We start from the raw sequence: 21,594 nt of genomic DNA, 5'->3' as shown, positions 1-21,594 counted from the left end.
TGTATTACAGTTTTTTTTTTTTTTAAGATTTTATTTATTCATGAGAGATACACACAGAGAGAGAGAGAGAGAGAGAGACAGCCAGAGACATAGGCAGAGAGAGAAGCAGGCTCCATGCAGGGAGCCCGATGTGGGACTCGATCCCGGGTCTCCAGGATCATGCCCTGGACCGAAGGCAGATGCTTAACCACTGAGCCACCCAGGCATCCCTGTATTACAGTTTTTGCAAACTGTTACATCTCGGGAAAACTGGGTTAAGAGCACACAGGACCTCTCTGTATTACTTCTTACAATTGCATGTGAATCTACAATTACCTCAAAAAAAATTTTTTTAAGTTAAACTTTTAAAAATAGCCAAAGGATCACATTATTATATATCATACAGAAAGAAGATAGCCACTTATTCATTCAATAATGCCACAGATACTTAAAAATCAAATAATTTCTCTTAACTATGAGCACATCTTTTTGGTAGGAAAAAAACATCTTTTTTGTTTTATTTTGAACAGCTATTTTATTAGAATGAGTGTTTTGGGGTTTTCCTATGGCTGATCCAAAATAATCAGTTTAAATACTAAGATAATTATACAAAATAGAAATCATGGACATACAGATCCATGCTAAAGAAAATTATGTTAAGGTCCTAAACGAAAACCATTCTAGATAGTGACCAGACACTAATGAACCCTTACAAATTACCTGCTTTGTGCCATACATTTTTTTCACATCTCACTTTAAATTCCCCAAATAAAAATGTAAATAAAATCAGCAGTTCATAGTCAAAATCTCACAACTCTTAACAGTCATTATTTTTTATTCCAGAAGGCTCTTCTGGCTTTGGGTGGATTTTTAGACACTCTGTATTTAAATAGTGGAAACTCTTAAAAAGTAAAAAACAACAACAATAAAAAACGCTCTTAAGATGTAATTTTGTTTTCCATATACTTATTAATAATAAGAGGATAGGGAGGCACCTGTGTGGTTCAGTTGGTTAAGTGTCTGCCTTGGGTTCAGATCATGATCTTGGGGATCCTGGGATTGATCAACTGATTGGCCCCCTCTGGGAATCCTTGCTCAGCAGGGAATCTGCCTCGCCCTCTCCCTCTGCCCCTCCCCCCTGCTCCTGTGCTCACACTCGGGCTCTCTCAAGTAAGTAAATAAAATCTTTAAAGAATAATAATAGTAAGAGGATAGGTCCTTGGAGATATGAAAAGAACTGGATACAAGAACCCTCCCCACAATGAAGGGTATGACCCAGAGACATCCAGGCATGTCTATCACAGGTGTTCTGGGGGATCTTTGCCAACTTTTCCCTATGCCACCTAACCTCAAGCAGAACAAATCTTTCTATGTTCTCAGGACAAGGGTTTCCTCTCTCTGCTTCCTCCACCATAGCCCCTCTCTGACAAGGTAAGCCTCTGGCAGCTATGGCTGTGTGGTACCAGTGCAGAACAGAGAGCTTATTAAGCCATGAGATGGGGTACGCGTCAAAGGGTGACACAGGATGAACTGGTGGGAATTTTTCCAGCCTCCTGTGCACTTGGAATCTACCTAAAGTGCTTAGCAAAAGAAGCACTGAAGACTTTCCTTATCTGGGCCCCTGCTCTGGGGAATCATGGGGTTATAATTAGAGATGACGTCATGGTTTGGCAAATCCAACAAATCTTACATTCCTATTCACTTCCGTAACTAAATTGATGTTAATCTCTTCCCATTTTATTCACCAAGGATTTATGGGATGGTAATTACTTGTCCTCCACCCCCCACTCACTGTTCTCTTGCTTCTCATCCAAACTTCTTGCAATGTAAGGATATCAAGTTACCCACAGAGTTTGAATTAAACGCCTGTGGCTGCTTCTGGATAAGAATCCTGGGGAAATAAACTTCCCTAGAAATTTCCTAGTTTGTAGGTTTCACAAACCCAGAGTCTACTAGAAAGAAGAGTTCTTTCCAGGCATAATATTGAGTTTGCCCTGGGAGGTTTTTTTTCTGTCTCCTGCTTATTCACATTTCAGTGTATAAAATGCTCAAAAATAACAGAAAGGACAGATTCTTATGAATCTCTAAGTTAAATTATATTGGTCTATTCCTTATCAATGGGCTTCAGACCAAAGCCCAATTTCATTTCATACCCTAATGTTTTTATCTTTCCAAAGAAGTGTCTCCTGAAGGTCAAACACCTCTTTTGTCATGGTGTCTATTTTCTGCTGCATTCGTTGATTCTCCTGCAGAGGAAAGGGGGAGAGAATAAAAGAGCAGAAAGAAAAAACGGTCGGGGTCCGAGGGAGGAAAACAGTATAAAAAATAAAGCTGATAAAGAAATTTAACAAAGGGAGAAAGTAAGTCTGTGTGATGAACAAGAGAGGCAAGAGTTGCTCACTAAAGGGAAAGATGACATCCAGTGTCTTGGCCACAGGCCTCCCGCTGGCTTGCCCCAGGGGAAGTGAGAAGAGCTGCTGCAAACACAGCTCTGAGGCAGCAAGCCAGCTAGGGTTTCTGTGTACATGCAGCTCCATGTGTGTACTCTTCCTCTGATTACTGCCTTTTCTCCAAACATGGAACAACTTCTAGAGAAGGAAATTCAGATTTGCTTAGGAACACATGATCCTTATCACAGAGAACAAGCAGTAGTTTTAAACTTTTTTTTAAGCAGAACTAAAAATACAAGACATATCTCAGTTTAATCATTTTGAATTTGTTAGCAGAACCTACAACAGCAAGAATATCATGAATTCGAATGAACAGTCATATTTTTAGTTTAGTTTTTTAGAAAAACTAGAATTTAGCATGTAGCAATTCTTAAAATAACAGTTCTCCTTAGGCAACAAGCCTCAATTTATACCCTTTACTGTTTAACAGGTTTTCTTTTAAGAATTATTAGTAAATGATCATCTCCCATTTTCCCTACTTACACATTTCTTATATACTTTAAAATGAAAGACCAAAAGGCATTATTTTGTCATATCCAAGGTTTTCGGTTATACATAGACATAGGTATTAACATCTAAGAAATGTTAATTCTAAACATAAAAACTCCTAAAACTAAGGTCTTTAAAGTTTGTATATCCAGCACCCTTGGCTTTTAAAGAAACCAGTGACAAGTTATGGGAATCAAGCATTATACAATTCCTCTTAAGCATAATCATCAAATTAACTTACCCAATTCTGACTTAAGCTACTGAATTTGAGAAGCAGCTGCCAAAGTAGTTTTATTATTCGTTTGAAATCAAAAGTGGGGGAAAGTATATATCTTAATTAGAAAAAGAAATAATAAGTGGCTGGCATATTGACACACAAAAAAGAACACAAAAAGCCAAAAGAGAGGAATACACATTATTTTTAAATACCAGCAGGATACAAAATTTAAATAATATGCTTCATGCCAAAAATGGAAAAACTAGGAGAACTAACTTCAGATGTAATCTGATTTCAAAGGGTTATGTGTCTGCCTTTAGAATTCACAAACTCTACCTGCTTTCAGCCAGCTACATTCAATCATTCTCAAGAATGAAGAAAAGTAACACAAATCCACATACAGAAAAGTAGTCATTTGTTTTCCTCTATTAAGGTTTTTGCAAGTCATTTACAGGGTGAGAGATTAGTGGGGCAGGTCCATTGAAGGAAGAAAGAAAGAGGGAGCAGAACAATGTGGGGGCAGGGCAAGTCCTGAGCAGCAGGAATATGGATGAGTAGGAGTGTGGTGCAGGAGGCATTTCCCAGGGATCATTAGGAGCTGGCCTTCCTGAAATCACTCTCATGTCATCAACATTAAGTTAACATAAGACACCTTTGATAACCACACCAAGCCAGTGGGCAGGATCCTGTCCCAGCATACTTATAAAACATGAGGAAAAACCACATTTAAAAAAAAAAAAAAAAAACAGATGCTCACAAGGTAGCAGGAACAAAAGGATAATAAAGGCTTTTCAAAGATTTCTTGGTGGACCCTACTGGTTTGCATTCCTGGGATGCTGCCAACACCATGGCACTTGGGGTTCCTCCAGCAGCACAACCTGCCAACCTTCACCTTTTTGTATGTAAGGTGTCTATCTTGAGTAGTCCTTTCCTTTAGCCGCCTCAGAAATAGATCTACCTCAGTCAAGATCAAATGTCTCACTCCCCAAGAATCCTGTCCCAGCAGACAGCATTCACTACATTCCAAAGATTAATGGTACTTGTAATTTTGCCTTTTGCCCATTTTCTAAGATAGCTTTAGGAAAGAATATGCTTAGGAATAAAAGATAATTACAAAAGCTTTTGCTATTGCAAGGGGGAATGTTTATAAGGTTGGTAGCATTAATTTTTTAAGCCTGACTCTATGTTTCATGTGTGTGAAAATTTAGGGTACAGCCAAGATGAAGAGACAAGGAAACTGTGGCATTTTAACTCCCTTCCCTCCCAACATACACTCCCTTGTCACATTCAGTGTATTTTGTTCAAAATTAAGTATTTCACAGTTCATGCACATACCTCAATAAGCTCATCTCTCTGTCGAAGGCCTTCTTTAAGTTCATCCATCTTATGCTGCAGCACACTACACATATGTTTCTGCCTTTCTAACTCCTGTTAAGAAACAAATGATACAACTGACACAGATAATGGCACGTGACAAACTGGAACATCTACAATATAGTAATACAGAGGTTAAGTATGACCTCCAGAAACACACTTGGACTTCCCATGCCTGATAACTTAGAAAAATTCTGAAAAAAAGAAAAGAAAAGAAAAGAAAAATTCTGTATTCTATGGAAAGATTCAGAAAATTAACATTTTTCATCTCCTAGGACCATACATCTAGAAAATCCAGACTAATGGGTGGCAAAATTACTAAGAACAATGAGATGACTTAATAAAGTAACAGGTTATAAAATTAATATGTAAAAGTCAATAATCTGGGCACCGGAGTGGCTCAGATGGTTAAGCGTCTGCCTTTGGCTCAGGTTGTGATCTTGGGGTGCTGGGATTGAGCCCCAAGTCAGGCTCCCAGCTCAGTGGGGAGTCTGCTTCTCCTACTCTCTCCCCCCTCTCTCTGCGTCCCTCTGTCTCAAATAATAAATAAAATCTTTAAAAATAAATAAATCAAACTCAATAACCTTTATAAGTATAAAAATCTAGAGAGAAAACATAATAAATGCAATATCAAAGAATAAAAATTTTTAAATGCATGTGTAAACTTATAAGAAATACTCAAAATCAGTATGAGGAAAATCATATAAAATATTCCTGAGGGGGGATCCCTGGGTGGCGCAGCGGTTTGGCGCCTGCCTTTGGCCCAGGGCGCGATCCTGGAGACCCGGGATCGAATCCCACGTCAGGCTCCTGGTGCATGGAGCCTGCTTCTCCCTCTGCCTATGTCTCTGCCTCTCTCTCTCTCTCTATGTGACTATCATAAATAAATAAAATTAAAAAAAAAAAAAATTAAAAAAAAAAAAATATTCCTGAGGGACAGAGAAGAACCAAACAAATAGAAAAGCACACCATCTTCTTGGATTAAAAAAACCTCAGTATCATAAAAATGCCAGTTCTCCCTCAAATTAATCTACACATTTAATGAAGTCCAAATAAAAATACCATTAGGCTTTTTTTCTCATCAGAGATTGATAAATTGATTATAAAGTTTATTTGGAAGAAAAATATAAGAAAAAACAGCCAGAAAAAAATACTAATAATGAAGAAAGCTAGCCTTACTAGATATAAGGCCTATATAATTAAAACATTGTTTGTAAGGCCTTATGAATACAGACAAAAGTAGAATAGAAAATCCAGAAATACACCCAGTTACATGTGCAAATATATTAAGCAACAACAAAACAAAATGGGCATCCCAAATCAATAAGAAAAGATAAGAGTTCTATGTTAGTGAGGCTGATATCCAAATGGAAAAAGAAAATTAGAACCACACATTGCACTACAAACCCGGACAAATTTCAAATGGGTTGGAAGTTTATGAAAGGAAGAGACAGAAGGAAAGGATATAGTTACTTGAGAAAAAAAATGAGTGAATTCCTATAACTCTAGTAGAATAATGTCATTAAAAAAGTGACCTAAAAATCCACAAGCAAGAAAGGGAAATGGATAATAAGTTAGACTACATAAAAACTTTTGAATGGCAAAAGAAACTCTAAGCAAAGTAAAAACACAAATGATAAACTATGGAAAAAAATTACACCTTATATCAGAAACAAAAGGTACTGTCTCTCTGTAAACCCACTTTGATGACTCCTCAGCCATCCCTGCAAAAATGCAAGATTTATGTAGTACATCATTTTTGCAGGACTAGTTTTAACAGCAAAAGACTGCAAATAACTCAAATGTCCATTAATAGGGAACTGATAGAATAAACTATACTGCAGTGCACACCATGGAATAACTATGTAGTAATACCAAAGAATGAGGAATACCCACAATCATAAGATAATAAAGAACAAGGTGGGAGTAGTATTTATAGTATGCTACCATTTTTTTAAGAAACGGAGGATAAAAACATACATATTTGTATATATTTTTTCAAATAGCAAAATATATTTACCCTTTTAAGCTAAAAAATGGAAGGATGAAGCATTTATGATTTTAAAAATCCCCTCAAGAAATAGGGATGAACAGAAATAGACAAGTGGCTTCTTTGAATATATTTTCTTTGCTGATTTGACTTCAGATATAAATATCTTATGTAACTGTAAAACGAAATTAAAGTGAAAGAGCAATTCCTGATGAAAGCCACCCAAGTGTCCACAGACAGATGAATGGATAAACAAAATGTGGTACATACATACAATGGAATATTAGGAAGGAAATTCTGACACATGCCACAACACAACGTGCATAAACCTTGAAGGCATTATATGAAGGATAATAAGCCAGTCATAAAAAGTCAAATACTGTATGATTTCACTTTTATGAGGTACCTAGAGTAGCTAAACTCAGAGAGAGAGAGAAAGAAGAACAGTGGTTGCCAGGAGCTGATTGGGGGTGGGGAGTGGGGGGGGGGGGGAGGAGGGTAGATAGTTATTGTTTAATGGATTCTGAGTTTCAGTTCTACAAGATGAAAAAGTTCCCATTGCACCACAATGTGAATATACTTGATATTACTGAACTGTCTGAACTCTAACACTTTAAAAAGGTTAAGATGGTCAATTTGTTATATTTTTTTTACCGCAATTAAAAGCAAAAATAATTTAAAGATAAAAATTTTAAAGCAATTTCTAAGTATAGAAAATAAAATGCAGTGAGCCTAATTATATAACCAGTTAGCAGCATAAGTACAGAGAAAGAAACTATTTCAAGTAACTTTTCAAAACAATGGCTGGACTATAAGTAGTATAGCAGCAAAATAACAACCAACCAAAACAAAACAAAAAAACTTTTAACTATTTTCAGTAATTATGTCATTTGTGGCAACATTGGTATTGCTATTCTGAGCACTGTGGGATAGAGCAAAGAGAAGAGATTATAATGTAATTACTATCACCCTCAGTGACTTTGAGAACTGGCAGTGGGAAAACAGAGATATACATATGTAAAACAGAGGGTAAGGAAAAATGCTGGAATCCTAAACACGAACTAGAACTACCAGCATAAATTTATAATATATTTTGACTTTAAAACAAAAAAGTACCCCACATAAATATTTCCCCAATACATCCACTAAAGAGCCTTTATAAACAGTGATCACCTTAGTGGCAAGAGCTCTCTAGCACCCATACTGCTCCACTAAAGGAACGAAGGCTCCTTGGACAAACAGCTAATTCCAGATCTGGAGCAAGAAGTGTACCAGATGAGCCTGGAACACTTTCTTGTGCTAGATACCAAACAATTTATCAAAAAAAAAAAAAAAAAAAATTAGATTCATGTCGAAATCATTCAGAAATCAACCTGAAAACATTCATATTAAAGTTTGAACAATTTGAAAATCAAGAATAATAAAAGCTACAATGAATTCAAAATCATCAAATACTTGAATTCTTGACTTCATAATGATTTTTAAAAATTTTTTTTTTGTTTAAAGATTTTATTTATTTATGAGAGACACACACAGAGAGAAGCAGAGACACAGGCAGGGGGAAAAGCAGGTTTCATGCAGGGGCCCAATGTGAGACTTGATCCTGGGACTCCAGGGTCACCCCGGGCCAAAGGCAGACGCTCAACCACTGAGCCACCCAAGGCGTTCCCATAATGATATTTTAAAATATTTTTAAGTTGTATCTGATAAGTAACTTTTATCTAGAATATATAAACTCTTTACAACTCAATAATAAAAAGACAATCCAATTTAAAAAGAGGGGCACCTGAGTAGTTAGGTAGGTTAAGTGTCTGCCTTCCACTCAGGTCATGATCTCAGGGTCCTGGGATCCAGCCCCACATCAGGCTCCCTACTCACTCAGTGAGAAATCTGCTTCTCCCTTTCCCTCTGCCCCTCCCTCGCTTGTGCTCTCTCTCTCTCTCTCTCTCTAATAAATAAATAAAATCTTAAAAAAAAAAAATAGGCAAATAAAAAAATAGGAAAAAGATCTGAATAGCTATTTCTCCAAGGAATATATGAAGCATATGAAAATCTACTGAAAATCATTAGTCATCAGGAAAATACAAATCAAAACCACAGCTGCTAGGAAGGCTGTAAAAAAAAAAAAAAAAAAAAAAGTCAGACAATGACAAGTGTTGGTGAGGCTATGGTGAAATCAGAACTCACATACACTGCTGGTAGGAATGTGAAACGATGTAACCACTGTGGAAGATGGTCTGGCATTCCTCAAATGGTTCAACATAGAGTTGCCATATGACCCAGGAACCCCCTCCCAGGTACACACTTAACAGAAAAGACAACATACACAGACTTGTACACAAATGTTTACAGCAGCAGCATTCATCATAGCATGTGTATCATGTGTATCAACACACAAATGAACAAAATGTGGTATACCCATACAAAGGGATAGTACTAGACCATAAAAGATAGTGAAGTATCAACCCATACTACAATACGGATGAATGTCAAAAGTATTTAAGCTAGGGGTGCCTGGGTGGCTCAGTGGTTGAGCATCTGCATTTGGCTCAGGTCGTGATCTCAGGGTCCTGGGATCAAGTCCCACATCAGGCTCTCCACAGGGAGCCTGCTTCTCTCTCTGCCTACGTTTCTGCCTCAATCTCTCTGTGTCTCTCATGAATAAATAAAATATTAAAAAAAAACTAAGCTAAAATAAAAGAAGCAGGTCATCATATTGGTCATGATCTTGGGGTCCTGAGATCAATCAAGCCCCGAGTTGGGCTCCACACTCAGCATGGAGTCTGCTTATACCTCCCCCACTCTCTGCCCCTGCTCTTGCTCAGCCTCCTGCACTCCTGCATGTTCTCTCTCTCCCATAAATAAATAAACAAACAAACAAATGAATACATGAATAAATGAAATCTTTAAGAAAAAGAAAAAAGAAGAAGAGCTCAAAGAGAAGGTATACTAGAGAGACACTATTACAAGGTCTTCACCATTACGGTACCTGAAGTAGATTTACAAAGCATTTAAAAAGCTTATGATTCTTTAAGAAAAGCATAATTTTTTTTTAAGCATAATTTTTTTACATAAAAATTAAAAACCAGGGGCCCCTGGGTGGCTCAGTTGGTTAAGTTGAACCAGGTTGTGGGCTCAAGCCCTGCATTAGGCTTCCTGCTTAGCAGGGGGTCTTCTTCTTTCTCTTCCTTCCCCCAATCATGCGCACACGCGCGCTCTCTCTCTCTCTCTCTCTGCTCTCAAATAAATAAAATCTTTAAAAAAAAAGTAAAAACCATAGCTCTATGTATACTAAGATATCTCTAGATATCAAAAGATGATAGAAGGAAAAAATAAAGTTGCCTAGTAAGTTAATCATAGAGATCTGCTTTTTTTTATTCTAAAAATGCTCAAGGGCATTTGAGAAGATAGAAAGATAACTCATTTTAGTACTGAACATTAAATACTTACCATGAGATTTTCTTCTAATCTACAAGAAACAAAGAGCCAGAAGTAGATATGAAAAATGCATGGAAAGGCAAAAAAGGAGTCCAAGGACTCTACATAAAGTATGACAGTTCAGAACTCAGAAACTGACCCTTGAGAAACAAGAAAAATCAGAGGAAACCACCTATGCCAACAAATCATAGCTTCAATGAGCCCTGTCATACAGTATGAAAATATCCAGAGGTCTCTTTTTCATTTATATAGACACAAGTCTTCTTATCCTAACATTTTTTTTAACAGACTTTATTTTTTAGAGCACTTTTAGGTTCATGCAGTTGAGTGGAAGTACAGAGTTCCTATAGACCCCTGCCCCCACATAGATAGAGCCTCTCCTACCTACTATCAACATCCTGCATCAGAGGGGTACATTTGTTACAAATGCTGAGCCTGCACTGACATATCACAATCACCCAAAGTCAATAGCTTACATTAGGGTTCCCTCTTGGTGTTGTATATTCTATGGGTTTTGACAAATGTATAATGTAACCACCAATATAGTATCATACAGAACAGTATCACTACCCTAAAAATTCTCTATATCTGCCTATTCATCATCCTTCTTTCCCCCCAAACTCATCAAACATTTCCAAGCACTTTTTAAACAAGACCAAAACAGCCTGGAATGAGTATTTTCAGTCCTCAAGGGAAAAAAATTCCCATTAAAGTCTATAGTATTAATGCCAGTCCCTTTGAGATTAGATTAACAGCTTCTCTCCCTTCATGTTACTGATGTTTCTAACAACTTACCAATGCACATTTCCTAAGTTATTTTCTGGGCTTTTTACTTTTGCAATGTAGTCACAACTCATTTTTTTGACAGTATCCTTTTGTCCTCTGCTTAGACTGACATCAACACTTTAAAAGTCCAAATCCAATAAGAGAACCCAATTTGTTCTCTGAAGTTGTCAAAGGGCAAATCTGACCTTGGACAGTGGCTTTTATTTTCCATCTGCTCATTTTAACAATATAGCTTACAAACCTCTAAAGAAAACATCTGTTGACGTCTAATGCATGTCTCCATCCTGCTATTTTTAAATAACTGGTTAAAAACTTCTCTTCAATCTTTTAGAAAACAGATTATTTTGAAAAATGATAGAAAAGAAAACAATGAACTGTCTCACTCAAAGTCTTTGGAGCTTTGTAGCATTCCAACCCATTAAAACAGGAAGAAATTAGTAATTCACTATAATTGTTCCAATTAAGAGATAGAAAATAAAGATAAAACTTGAGTTGCATTCTAGCTTCAAAAAATGAAAGAGGTCATAAGATTTTCTTTAGGAAAATTAGATTTTATAAAAATGTAAAGAGGAAAATATTTTAAGACCTGACATCTCATATTGTGTCAACTTCCTTGGACCAGTTTCGACTGAAGCTTCAGTCCCAGGTATGCTGCACTCTTCCATCAAGCCCAGCACTTCTGAAAGATCAGGTTCTAATTTTCTGAACCAGGGAAAGGGATGATACAAGATGCACAATTACCTTTGATTTTTCTTCATTTTCTCTATAAAATTCTGCCATCTGTTCTTCCTGTTCTTCAATAACATCCTTGAGGGTGTCTACCTGGTAGATCAAATTATTCTTCTCATTGTCTAACTGTGCATTGGAAACCATGGCTTTCTTGTATTTTTCTTCCACTTCGGACAAAGACTCCTAAATGAAAGTCACAGCCATCAGCCTAATATCTAAAATATGTTCACTGCTTATATGCAATATAACAGGAAATGTAGCACTGGCACAAACACATGAAGATGCACTTTTGCAAAATACAAGCAGTTGGGGAAACTCCTTGTTTAGTAACATGCACATGAAACAGAAGGATGGTAATAAGCCAATTATGCCACGATAAGAATTTTATATGCTCTCTGCTATCCAAGAAAACAAAATTAAGCACCAGTGTAGCCTCTAAAAGATGTGGTGGTATATAGACCACATCTATTAGTCATAAAATGAAGCATCATCAGTGTTTTCAGAAATGTTACTCTTGTTTTCAATAAACTGGTATTCAGAATGAATTGATACAACATAATATAGCCTCTCTTTACATAAGAAAACTCAATATTCATTTGAATTTTGCTACTTTCCAGACATCTGTTTTCAGTATTTTCCTGTTGTGCATAATAATGCTAATGTAAATGCATAAACATTTTTATAACAATTATTCAAATTATGGTCATTCTTAAATACATAAACAATACAAAAATTATTATAAAAAAAAGCAAAAAAAAAGCAAAATACCTAAAATTTTATAGAATTCAAAGTTTTCTGCTTAAAACAGCTTACAAGTCTATTTTTTAATATCAAATTTGGTAGATTATTACTATCTAGTAACAATTTTTAAGGTTAAAAAGAATATTTTACATAGAAAAAGTCATCACTTCTAGAAATAAATTTTAAAAATACTAATGTAAATGTTCAACAAACCAAGATCGAAGACACAAAACTGACAGTCCAGAACCCTTACATTTGTGATTAACTGACTTTTGATAAAGGTACTCTGACAACTCAATGGGAAAAGAATACTTTTTTCAACAAATGGCGCTGGGATAACAGGATATCCACATGCAAAAGAATAAAGTTGAACTCCTACATCACACCATACACGAAAATTAACTCAAAATGAATCAGAGACCTAAGTGTAAGAGCTAAAATTATAAAATTCTTCAAAGAAAACAGCACTAAATCTTCATTACCTTGGAGTAGACAGGAGTAGGTTTCCTAGATACAATACCAAAAGCACTATCAATGAAAGAAAAGACTTCATCAAAATGAAAAACTTCTGTGCTGGGCAGCCCGGGTGGCTCAGCGGTTTAGCGCCATCTTCAGCCCAGGGCGTAATCTGGAGACCGGGGATCCAGTCCCATGTCAGGCTGCATGGAGCCTGCTTCTCCCTCTGCCTTTGTCTCTGCCTCTCTCTCTCTCTCTCTCTCTTTCTGTGTGTGTATGTCTCATGAATAAATAAATATCTTTAAAAAAAAAAAAGACTTCTATGCTACAAACAATACCATCAAGAAAGTACCAAAAAAAAGATAGCCCATACAATGGGAGAGAATATTGGTAAATCTTATATCTGATTAGGTACCTGTATCCAAAACATATAAAGAACTCTTATAAGACCATAATAAAAAGACACATAATTCAATTTAAAAATGGGTAAGGATTTGATTAGATATTTCTCCAAATAGGATATGAAAATGGACAAGAAGCACAGGAAAATAGGCTTAACATCACTAGTAATTAGGGAAATGCACATCAAAACCACAATGAGGGGCACATGGGTGGTACAAACTGTTAAACTTCTGCCTTCGGTTCAGGTCCTGGGATCCAGCAAACTCCATGTTGGGCTCCCTGCTCAGCGGGGAGTCTGCTTCTCCCTCTCCCTCCCTCCTTCTCCCTCTCTCCCTGCTTGTGCTCTCTTTCTCAAATAAATAAAATATTAAAAACACCACCACAATGAGATACCACTTCAGACCTACTATAATGGCTATAATTTAAAAAAGAAAACCAGAAACCAGATTAACAAGTGTTGGTGAGGATGTGGAAAAACTAGAAGCCTCATACATTGCTGGGGAGAATGTAAAATAATGCATCTGCTTTGGAAAACAGTTTGATAATTCCTCAAAGTGTTTAAACATACTGTTACCATATGACCCAACAATTCTATTCCTTGGGAGCTATCTACGAGAAATAAAAAGGTATGTCCATACAAAAACTTGTACACAAATGTTCAGAGGAGTATTATTCATAACAGCCAAAAACTGGAAACAGTCCAAATGTCCATCAACTGACACATAAACAAAATGTGGGAAATCCATACACTGCAATATCACCAGTCGTGATAGATAGATAGACAGATGATAGTTAAGGATGTTACAATATAGATAAATCTTGAAAACATTATACTAAATGAAAAGTCAATCACAAAAGCCTACATATTATATGATTCCATTTGTATGAAATGTCCAGAAAAGGCAAATCCACAGAGGCAGAGGCAGATTAGTGGTTACACAGGGCTGGGTGTGGAAGAGGAAGAGGAAGGGTGAGGAATGACTGCTAATTAGTACAGGGTTTCTTTCTGGGGTAATGAAAGCATTCTAAAATTGGGTTGTGGTGTTGGTTGTGCAACTCTGTGACTATGCTAAAAACCACTTGAATTGTGTACACTTTAAATGGGTAAATTTTTACAGTATGTGAGGTATACCTCAATAAGGATACATACACCGACACACGATAGCAATGCTTCACAAACGAGGGCTGTATAATATTTATACCAGGTTTGGGAACAAATATAACCCAAATAAAAAATATAAGCAAAATCAATTGTATAATGGTTTAAATATAGTAGGATCCTAATATAATACAGAGTTTAGAATGATTCTTAGAGGCTAATAGCATTAAAAAAAAAGTCTTCCTCACAGCTCAGTCCCACTGAAAATGGGGCATAACTAACTGCATGAACATCAGAATCCAAGATAGTTTAGCAATAGATGCAAAAATTCCATATTTAACAATAAATTTGACATAATAAAAAAAATTGACATAACATTTATGGCATGTACTCTTCCTTTAAACAACAGACCATGGAAGACAGTTTTAAATTTGCGTTAAGGTAGTTTTAATTATTTCAATCTAGCTATTAGGAAATAGTTTTACTTAAATGTGTCTAAGGCAGTGATTTTGCAAGTGTAGATTCTATACTACTAGCAACAGCTTTAGCTGGAAACTGGATAAACATGCAAATTTTCAACCCCATCCCAGACCCACTGAAAGAGTAAATCTGGAAGTAGAGTCTAGCAATCTGTAACTTAACAAAACTCAAGTGGTTCTGCATGGAGGCTACAATGAGAAAAAGCACCTCCAAAGGCCAATGTCTCAGTATTCTTTTTTTTTTTTTTTTTTAAGATTTTATTTATTTGAGAGAGAGCCACAAGCAAGGGGAGTGGCAGAGGAAGAGGACAAACAGTGTAGAAAGCTCGCCACAGGGCTCCATCTCAGGACCCCAGGATCATGACCTGAGCCAAAGGCAGACATTTAACCAGCTGAGCCACACAGGAGTCCCCTAGTAACCTTTTTTAATAGGATACGGATACATTCACACAACCATGATTGATCACCAGACTATTTTCTTAAATTATTTTTCTCTCACTTAAAAAAGTCACTCCAAGGATATATATAAATATAACTCAATTATATGCTTATATATAAATATAAGCTCAATTATATGCTGACCATGAATTAAGAAAAGAAAGGTGGAGGGATGCCTAGGTGGCTCAGCAGGAAAGCGTCTGCCTTAGTCTGCCTTCGGCTCAGGGCATAATCCAGGTACAGGGATAGAGTCCCGCATCCGGCTCCCTGCAAGGAGCCTGCTTCTCCCTCTGTGTCTCTGCCTCTCTCTCTCTCTCTCTGTGTCGTTCATGAATAAATAAATAAGAGAGAGAGAGAGAGAGAAAGGGGAAGGAAGGAAGGAAGGAAGGAAGGAAGGAAGGAAGGAAGGAAGGAAGGAAGGAAGAGAGAGAGAGAGAGAGAGAGAGAGAGAGAGAGAGAGAGAGAAAGAAAGAAAGAAAGAAAGAAAGAAAGAAAGAAAGAAAGAAAGAGAAAGAAAGAGAAAAAGAAAGGGAAAGGGAAAGGAAAGGAAAAAGGTGTGTAAGGGGTGGGAGAGAAGGATGGATGAAATAGATAAGGAGATCAAGAGTACACATATCATGATGAGCACTGAGTAATGTATAGAATTGTTGTATTATTATGTTGTGCGCCGAAAACTGATAGAGTATTGTATTTATACTTCAATAAAATAAATAAAATAGGTCTCTTCTAAATGAAAAACATAAACTGGGTACACCACGGTATATCACAAAGTGATTTTTCTATTACTCTGGATATGCTTAAAACTGTTGTACTGAACATGGAGGGGCGCCTGGGTAGCTCAGTCAGTTAAGTGGTTGCTTTGGCTCCAGTTGTGATCTCAGGGTCCTGGGATGGAGCTGGCATGGGGCTCCTCCTCACCAAGGAGCCTGCTTCTCCCTCTGCCTCTGCTTCTCCCCTTGCTCGTGCTCTCTTTCTCTCTCTCAAATTAATAAATAAAATCTTAAAAAAAAAGAAAAAACTGTTGTACTTAACATGGATATATTTAATGTATTTCTTACAGGTTTTCTTAGCATGGTATCATTTATGCAAGGAACATTAAGTTTTGCTTTTTTCTCTTAAAAGGGATCTTGTAGTTGTTCAGTCTCAAATTTAATCTGTTCTCCTACATACTTCAAAGACTATAATAAATGGTAGATCTAAGATGTAAGAAAAAAAATTTTTTTAACATTTTAAATAAAATAAAAGGCAAGGAAGAATGCCTCTGAATCACTTGCTTTCCTGATAGATTATATTATATATGAGACTTCAATGAGTGTATTTATTTAATACATTGGATTTTTTTCCCTTGATCCAAGATATTTCCAAAAGTCTTATCTCTAAAATCTTAAAAGGGAATTAAATCCTGAAGATTAGAGCCATTAAGATTAACTGAGCACATCTGCATACTACCTTTGTAATTCTCCTATTGTTTACTGATAGCCACACACTGTCATCTCAGTGGCCTCACTTTGCAGGACTTCCTACACCCTTTTTGGTCCTGAGTCAGTAAGGGACAATAATCATCCACATGAAGTTTTTGACTGGTAACTGAGCTACCTACCTCACATCACACCAGGGAAGATGATGAAAGCCCTGCCCCATCAGGCCTATGGGCATATCCTGAGTCACTTTTCTGAATGGCTTATGATTTTAGAGGCCTGATGTGTATTTTCTATTTGAAATAGGGACATGTACGTGTTCAGAGAAACTTTAAGTTTCCTCATATTAGATTTGAACTTCATAATAAAACACGGGGAAGAGCAAGCACCAATGACAACCAAAAAGTCTGCCTCACATGGACACTTATATTGAAAACTGGTAGCAATCCTCACTTGGAAAAGATTTAGGCCCATCTAAATTTACCTCCCAAATTCTTTAAAGCACTGAATCTGTGTAATCCTTTTTGAGCTATAGTTTAAAAAAGAAAAGAAGAAGAAACAAAACAAAAACATAGGCGTCCTACCTCAGGGTCCTTCCTCTAAAAGGAATATTTATAATAATGCATTCTTAGATATCTTTCTCTTGCCTTTAATATTGACTGAATTTGGTAACAGAAATAGGCAATATTCTCTCATTTAGCATGGAAGAATGTTAAGGTCAAATTTTCAATTTAAAAAAATATATATTTATTTGCAGAGTACTTTTTAAGAGTTTGCCCAATTTGATTTTGTATGGCTAAGACACAAGGGACATGCAAGTATTTTACAAAGTTTAAAAACTCTCAGGTGTAATATCTTTTACTGAATATTCCAAAAACTCTACCAAACATTTAGACATAAGCAGATACTGGAAGTTCACCTTTCCTACACATTGCAGGTTAAGCACATGCTTGAAAGACAAACACTGTTAGTAAAGCTATGTGCACTGGGGTTAACAGAACTTGTGAAACCACTGTTACCCAACCCTTCTGCGTACAGACAGCATGCTTGGGCTGCAGAATGGGCCCTGATACCTTTAGTTCTTTAAGCCCTTGCATGTATCTCCCTTCTACATCCTGTATCTGGTCCTTAAGGTCATAGATATCCTGCAGGACATAGGAATGAACCATTGCATAAAACCATGCACAAACATATCTTAAGTCTCAAAGAATTCAGATGAAAATGTGAATTATTTTTGTATATTCCAGACTAAAAGCAGAAAAATCAAAGTACACAGCATAACTGCCACTCTAAACCACAGAACAGGGCAAACAGGTCAGGTGATAGTGGGGCTGGAGAAGGTCTAGAGTAATCAATCTAAAAGTGTTAAATATTTCCTTAGTATTAAGGAGTTTTGAAACAGCATTAGCAAAGGGGGGTGTGGGACTGTATATGGAAAAAACTATATAAATTATAACAGTCTTAACATATAATTTTTAAAATTTTGTAAACATTTAAATAATTTTTAACATAATGCTTCACCTAGAACTAGTAAAATATGTAGCAAATTAATTATAAGCAGCATATTATACTGACTCATGCAGTTTTAAAAACTATAATAAATGGATATGAACAAAGTTGTCTTTCAATGACTTGCTTACCAACCACAATTAATTTGGGAGAAAGAAAATACAGGGAAGGAAGTTAAACACCTACATTTTAAACATTATGTCAAATGAGAAAGTCTATGCTGAGGATGCCATTTAAATGATGAGAAAAGAGCATCTGCTCCAAATGTTACCATAATCCTTAAAAGTAAAGCAGGTCAAATTTTAAATGGAAAATACAGTTTCCCTTATACCTGACCCTGTTATATACAATCTGTTCAGAATGCCTGATTTAGGGGGAAATGACTGCCACGGTTATTTTCCCTAAGTACAATTCTGCAATACAGGCAGGATCAATTCTCAAAGGCCAGTCACACACACACTTGCTGTATTATACTTCCCCTGCCCTCTTCATCCCTCCTTAGTAGGTCTGTCTGCTGGTTGATTCATTCAACAGGCACACACTGAAGGGCTACTAGGAGAAGGTGTGGATACAAAACTCTCATTTCCTTCAAGGAAGTCATTCTCTTAAAGAAGCAATACAAGGAAATGGCAAGCACAAGCTAAGTTGTGAGGCTGGAGGGCTTTGTCCTCCTGTGTCCTGTCCCCCTGAAGACGAGTTGATCTCATTCAATGCTGCACCCCCAGCACCTATGCCTGGTACATAGTAAGAGCTTGATAAATACTGATACTCTCAAAGTCATACCATGTCAGCCTGGCTCAGCTCTCCTTCTCGACTGCCACTGTCACTGCTGCAAATCTCTCCGCCCTCTACCCCCCAGCCCACTTATACAGGCTGCCCATTTCTAAGCTAGACTCCTGCACCTACCCACCTACAATCTGACTCAGGACCCCAGTCCCCACCTCCTCCTCACTGTGTCAGCAGCCCAGGACCTCCACATTTGGCGCCCCCCCCCTCCAGCCGCACCCTGGCACCCACACAAGGCACCTGCTCCTCAGTCACCCTCTCCTTCCTCTGCCTTCCTGTTCCCTCTCTACTGGTTCAAGTCAAGGAATGAAAATAATAATCAAGCCAGCCTAAGAAAGAAAACAAAAGCCTTCTCTAAACCTCCTATCTCTATTGACCAATCAACTCCAGTATTCTCTTCAGAGCAAGTTTCTTGCATCTTTTTCCATCACAGTTTTGACTTCACACTATTCAACCACAGGGGACTGTTCCTTTCATCTCCAGTGCTTCCTCCAATCTGGAGTCACTCTTTAAGAGCACAAATCAGATACTCTTTTTAATATCCCACAGTTACCAGGAGAAAATAAAATGCCTTCTAGGCTACCATAAATGATGCTTTGTGGTCTGGCCCATGACTACTTCCCAGATCTGCCCCCTCACCTCCCTCTCCTCCTTACTTCTCATCCTACCCTCAGGCAATTGTGCTATACAAACAACCTTCTGGTTCTCTGAAGTTCTGAGAAAGCCTTTGCCTGATTCATTTGTTTTCGTCCTTCATACGTTAGCTCAGAGTACAACTCCTTTGGAAAGCCTTTTGTTACCTCTTCTTCTAGTCCAACACAGCTGACACTTCTCTGAATTCCCTTAATAACCCTGTTCTGGCTACTACATAGTATCACACAATGTGGTTGTACTGGTTTCTATCAGTTTGTCTTCCCTATGAAACAGTGAACTCCTGAAGTTCACGATGTGGTACATTGCCTAAATCTCTGGGGTCAAGGGCTCAATAAATGTTGAATCAATTAATGAATGCAATTTTTATTATTACCCTTCCCCCACTGCTCACAACAGACATTCAAATACATTTTCAAAGTCCTCATCTTTTAATAAAAAGGTTAATAAGAAGAATGAGGACTCAACCCTGGTACTTCTGTTATCCCCGGTATTACTACATCTATAATGAAAAATTGAGAGATAACCATATTCAAGTAGCCAGATAATACCATAATGGCTCAAAAGACTGACAATTCCTAGAGTCTGGTTCCTTGTATATCCACATTTTTTCCATTTAAAATATGGCCAATTATATCTGAATTACTTTTACATACATTAACAAGTTTTTTTTGGCATCTGTAAATTAGCAGAACTCATTCCAATATCATCAAATATTCAGGAAAGAGAACAGAAAAAAAGAATTAACTAATCTCCTTCTTTAAGATGAGTCACATTCCTGAACTGTCTTTAACAATTTTTTTTTTAAAGAACTCATACTCCTTTTCTTTCTACTAAGTCACATTAAATGTTAATAGTCCCAGTATTCCGTATACAAAGAAGCCAAAAAAAGGTTTTTAAAAAGCAAACCAAAGACTGCGGTTTACCCGCAATTCACTTAATGAGGTGTCTGGATCTACTAAGCTGCTGGTGTCTCCGCTCCCTCGTCTGGATGAATTTCCACTCAGAGGGGTTGTTGCTGAGGCAGAATTCCGAGATGAAGGCTAGAGAAAGAGGAAGAAGACACATCTAAGTCTTGTTTCTTTCCAAATACATTCACTGTGGAAATTAAAACTGGGCTTGGGGTGGGGGTGTGAGGGAGACCTGTGTATGAGAAGGTGTGGACAGAGCAGACTGCTATGGGAAGGGGGGTATGCAGAGAAGGGCCCAGACATACTAAGCATAACTCTCTTTACTCCAATACTTTATTGGAATCTAGAATCCATAATAACAAAGGAAATAGTTTGTGTGCAAGTTGTTTCCTAAGTTTATCTTTGCTGTATCTTAAACAACACTGGGGTGAGCACATCAGATTAATCCAAAACAGTTCAGAACTTATAACTGGTATGCTAATTAGCAGTCCTTCTACTGAGTTCCCGAAGCTGCTTTAGAATCTTTTCTTTTCCTACTACTTTGATAGAGTTGGAAACAAAATCTGCAGCTCAAGCAAATTGTATCACTATGAATTTAGACTGCTATTCCCAGAGTTACTTTAAATGTTAGATTATGCTACTGGATTAACAAATGACACAGATCTATGCTGTTCGATATAGTAGCCATTAGCTACATGGGGCTACTGAGCATTTGACATATGGCTAGTCCAAACTGAGATTTTTTTTTTAATTGTAAAATACAAACCAGATTTCAAAGGTTTACTATGGAAAAAAGAATGTAAAATATCTCATTAATAATTTTTCGCATTGATTACATTGAAATACTCTGGATATGAGTTAAATGAAATATATTATTTAAGTAAACTTTACCTGTTTCTTTTTACTGTTTTAATGAGGTTACTAGAAAATTTAAACTTACATATGCGGGGTACATTTGTGGCTTATGCTGTATCTCTACTGGACAGAACTGATATATCTTTTTTGGGTACCTCATGAAATTAATTCTGATAATTTCCCAAAGATGACTTTCTAAAAATATGTATAGAAGTTAGAGACTTTAACACAAAATAACTCCTAGAAAGGAGTTATTTTTAAAAAAAAATTTTTTTTAAGGGGGGAAAAAACCCTCAGAGTTTGTCTCCACCATTCCTAAAGACACTTAATTTTCAGTGTTTAATGGCTTCTTCTCAGGATCAAATTCTAGGGAATGAAAATCAAAAGAGCAGCCAAA

At 36.9% G+C, this 21,594-nt stretch overlaps 1 protein-coding gene across 34 annotated transcripts in view; it reads right to left on the bottom strand.

Moving 5' to 3' along the window:
• Window positions 1–21,594, bottom strand: part of LRRFIP2 (LRR binding FLII interacting protein 2) — a 110,178-nt gene that overhangs the window by 15,347 nt on the left and 73,237 nt on the right. For 21 of the 34 annotated variants that reach the window (XM_072793406.1, XM_072793404.1, XM_072793407.1 and 18 more), the window contains 5 exons: window positions 20,358–20,474; window positions 17,559–17,630; window positions 11,465–11,635; window positions 4,471–4,563; window positions 2,133–2,225 (listed from right to left, as the gene is read on the bottom strand). In XM_072793406.1, coding sequence (XP_072649507.1) covers window positions 2,133–2,225; window positions 4,471–4,563; window positions 11,465–11,635; window positions 17,559–17,630; window positions 20,358–20,474 — 546 coding nt within the window. The remainder of the gene's footprint in view (window positions 1–2,132; window positions 2,226–4,470; window positions 4,564–11,464; window positions 11,636–17,558; window positions 17,631–20,357; window positions 20,475–21,594) is intronic. The other 13 variants (XM_072793422.1, XM_072793427.1, XM_072793429.1 and 10 more) reach the window with 3 other exon arrangements.

This window comes from Canis lupus, chromosome 22, assembly GCF_048164855.1.
Source record: "Canis lupus baileyi chromosome 22, mCanLup2.hap1, whole genome shotgun sequence".
NCBI classification, from domain to species: domain Eukaryota; kingdom Metazoa; phylum Chordata; class Mammalia; order Carnivora; family Canidae; genus Canis; species Canis lupus.
Note: the sequence above shows the minus strand (reverse complement) of the source record. Positions and strands in the feature narration are given on the sequence as shown.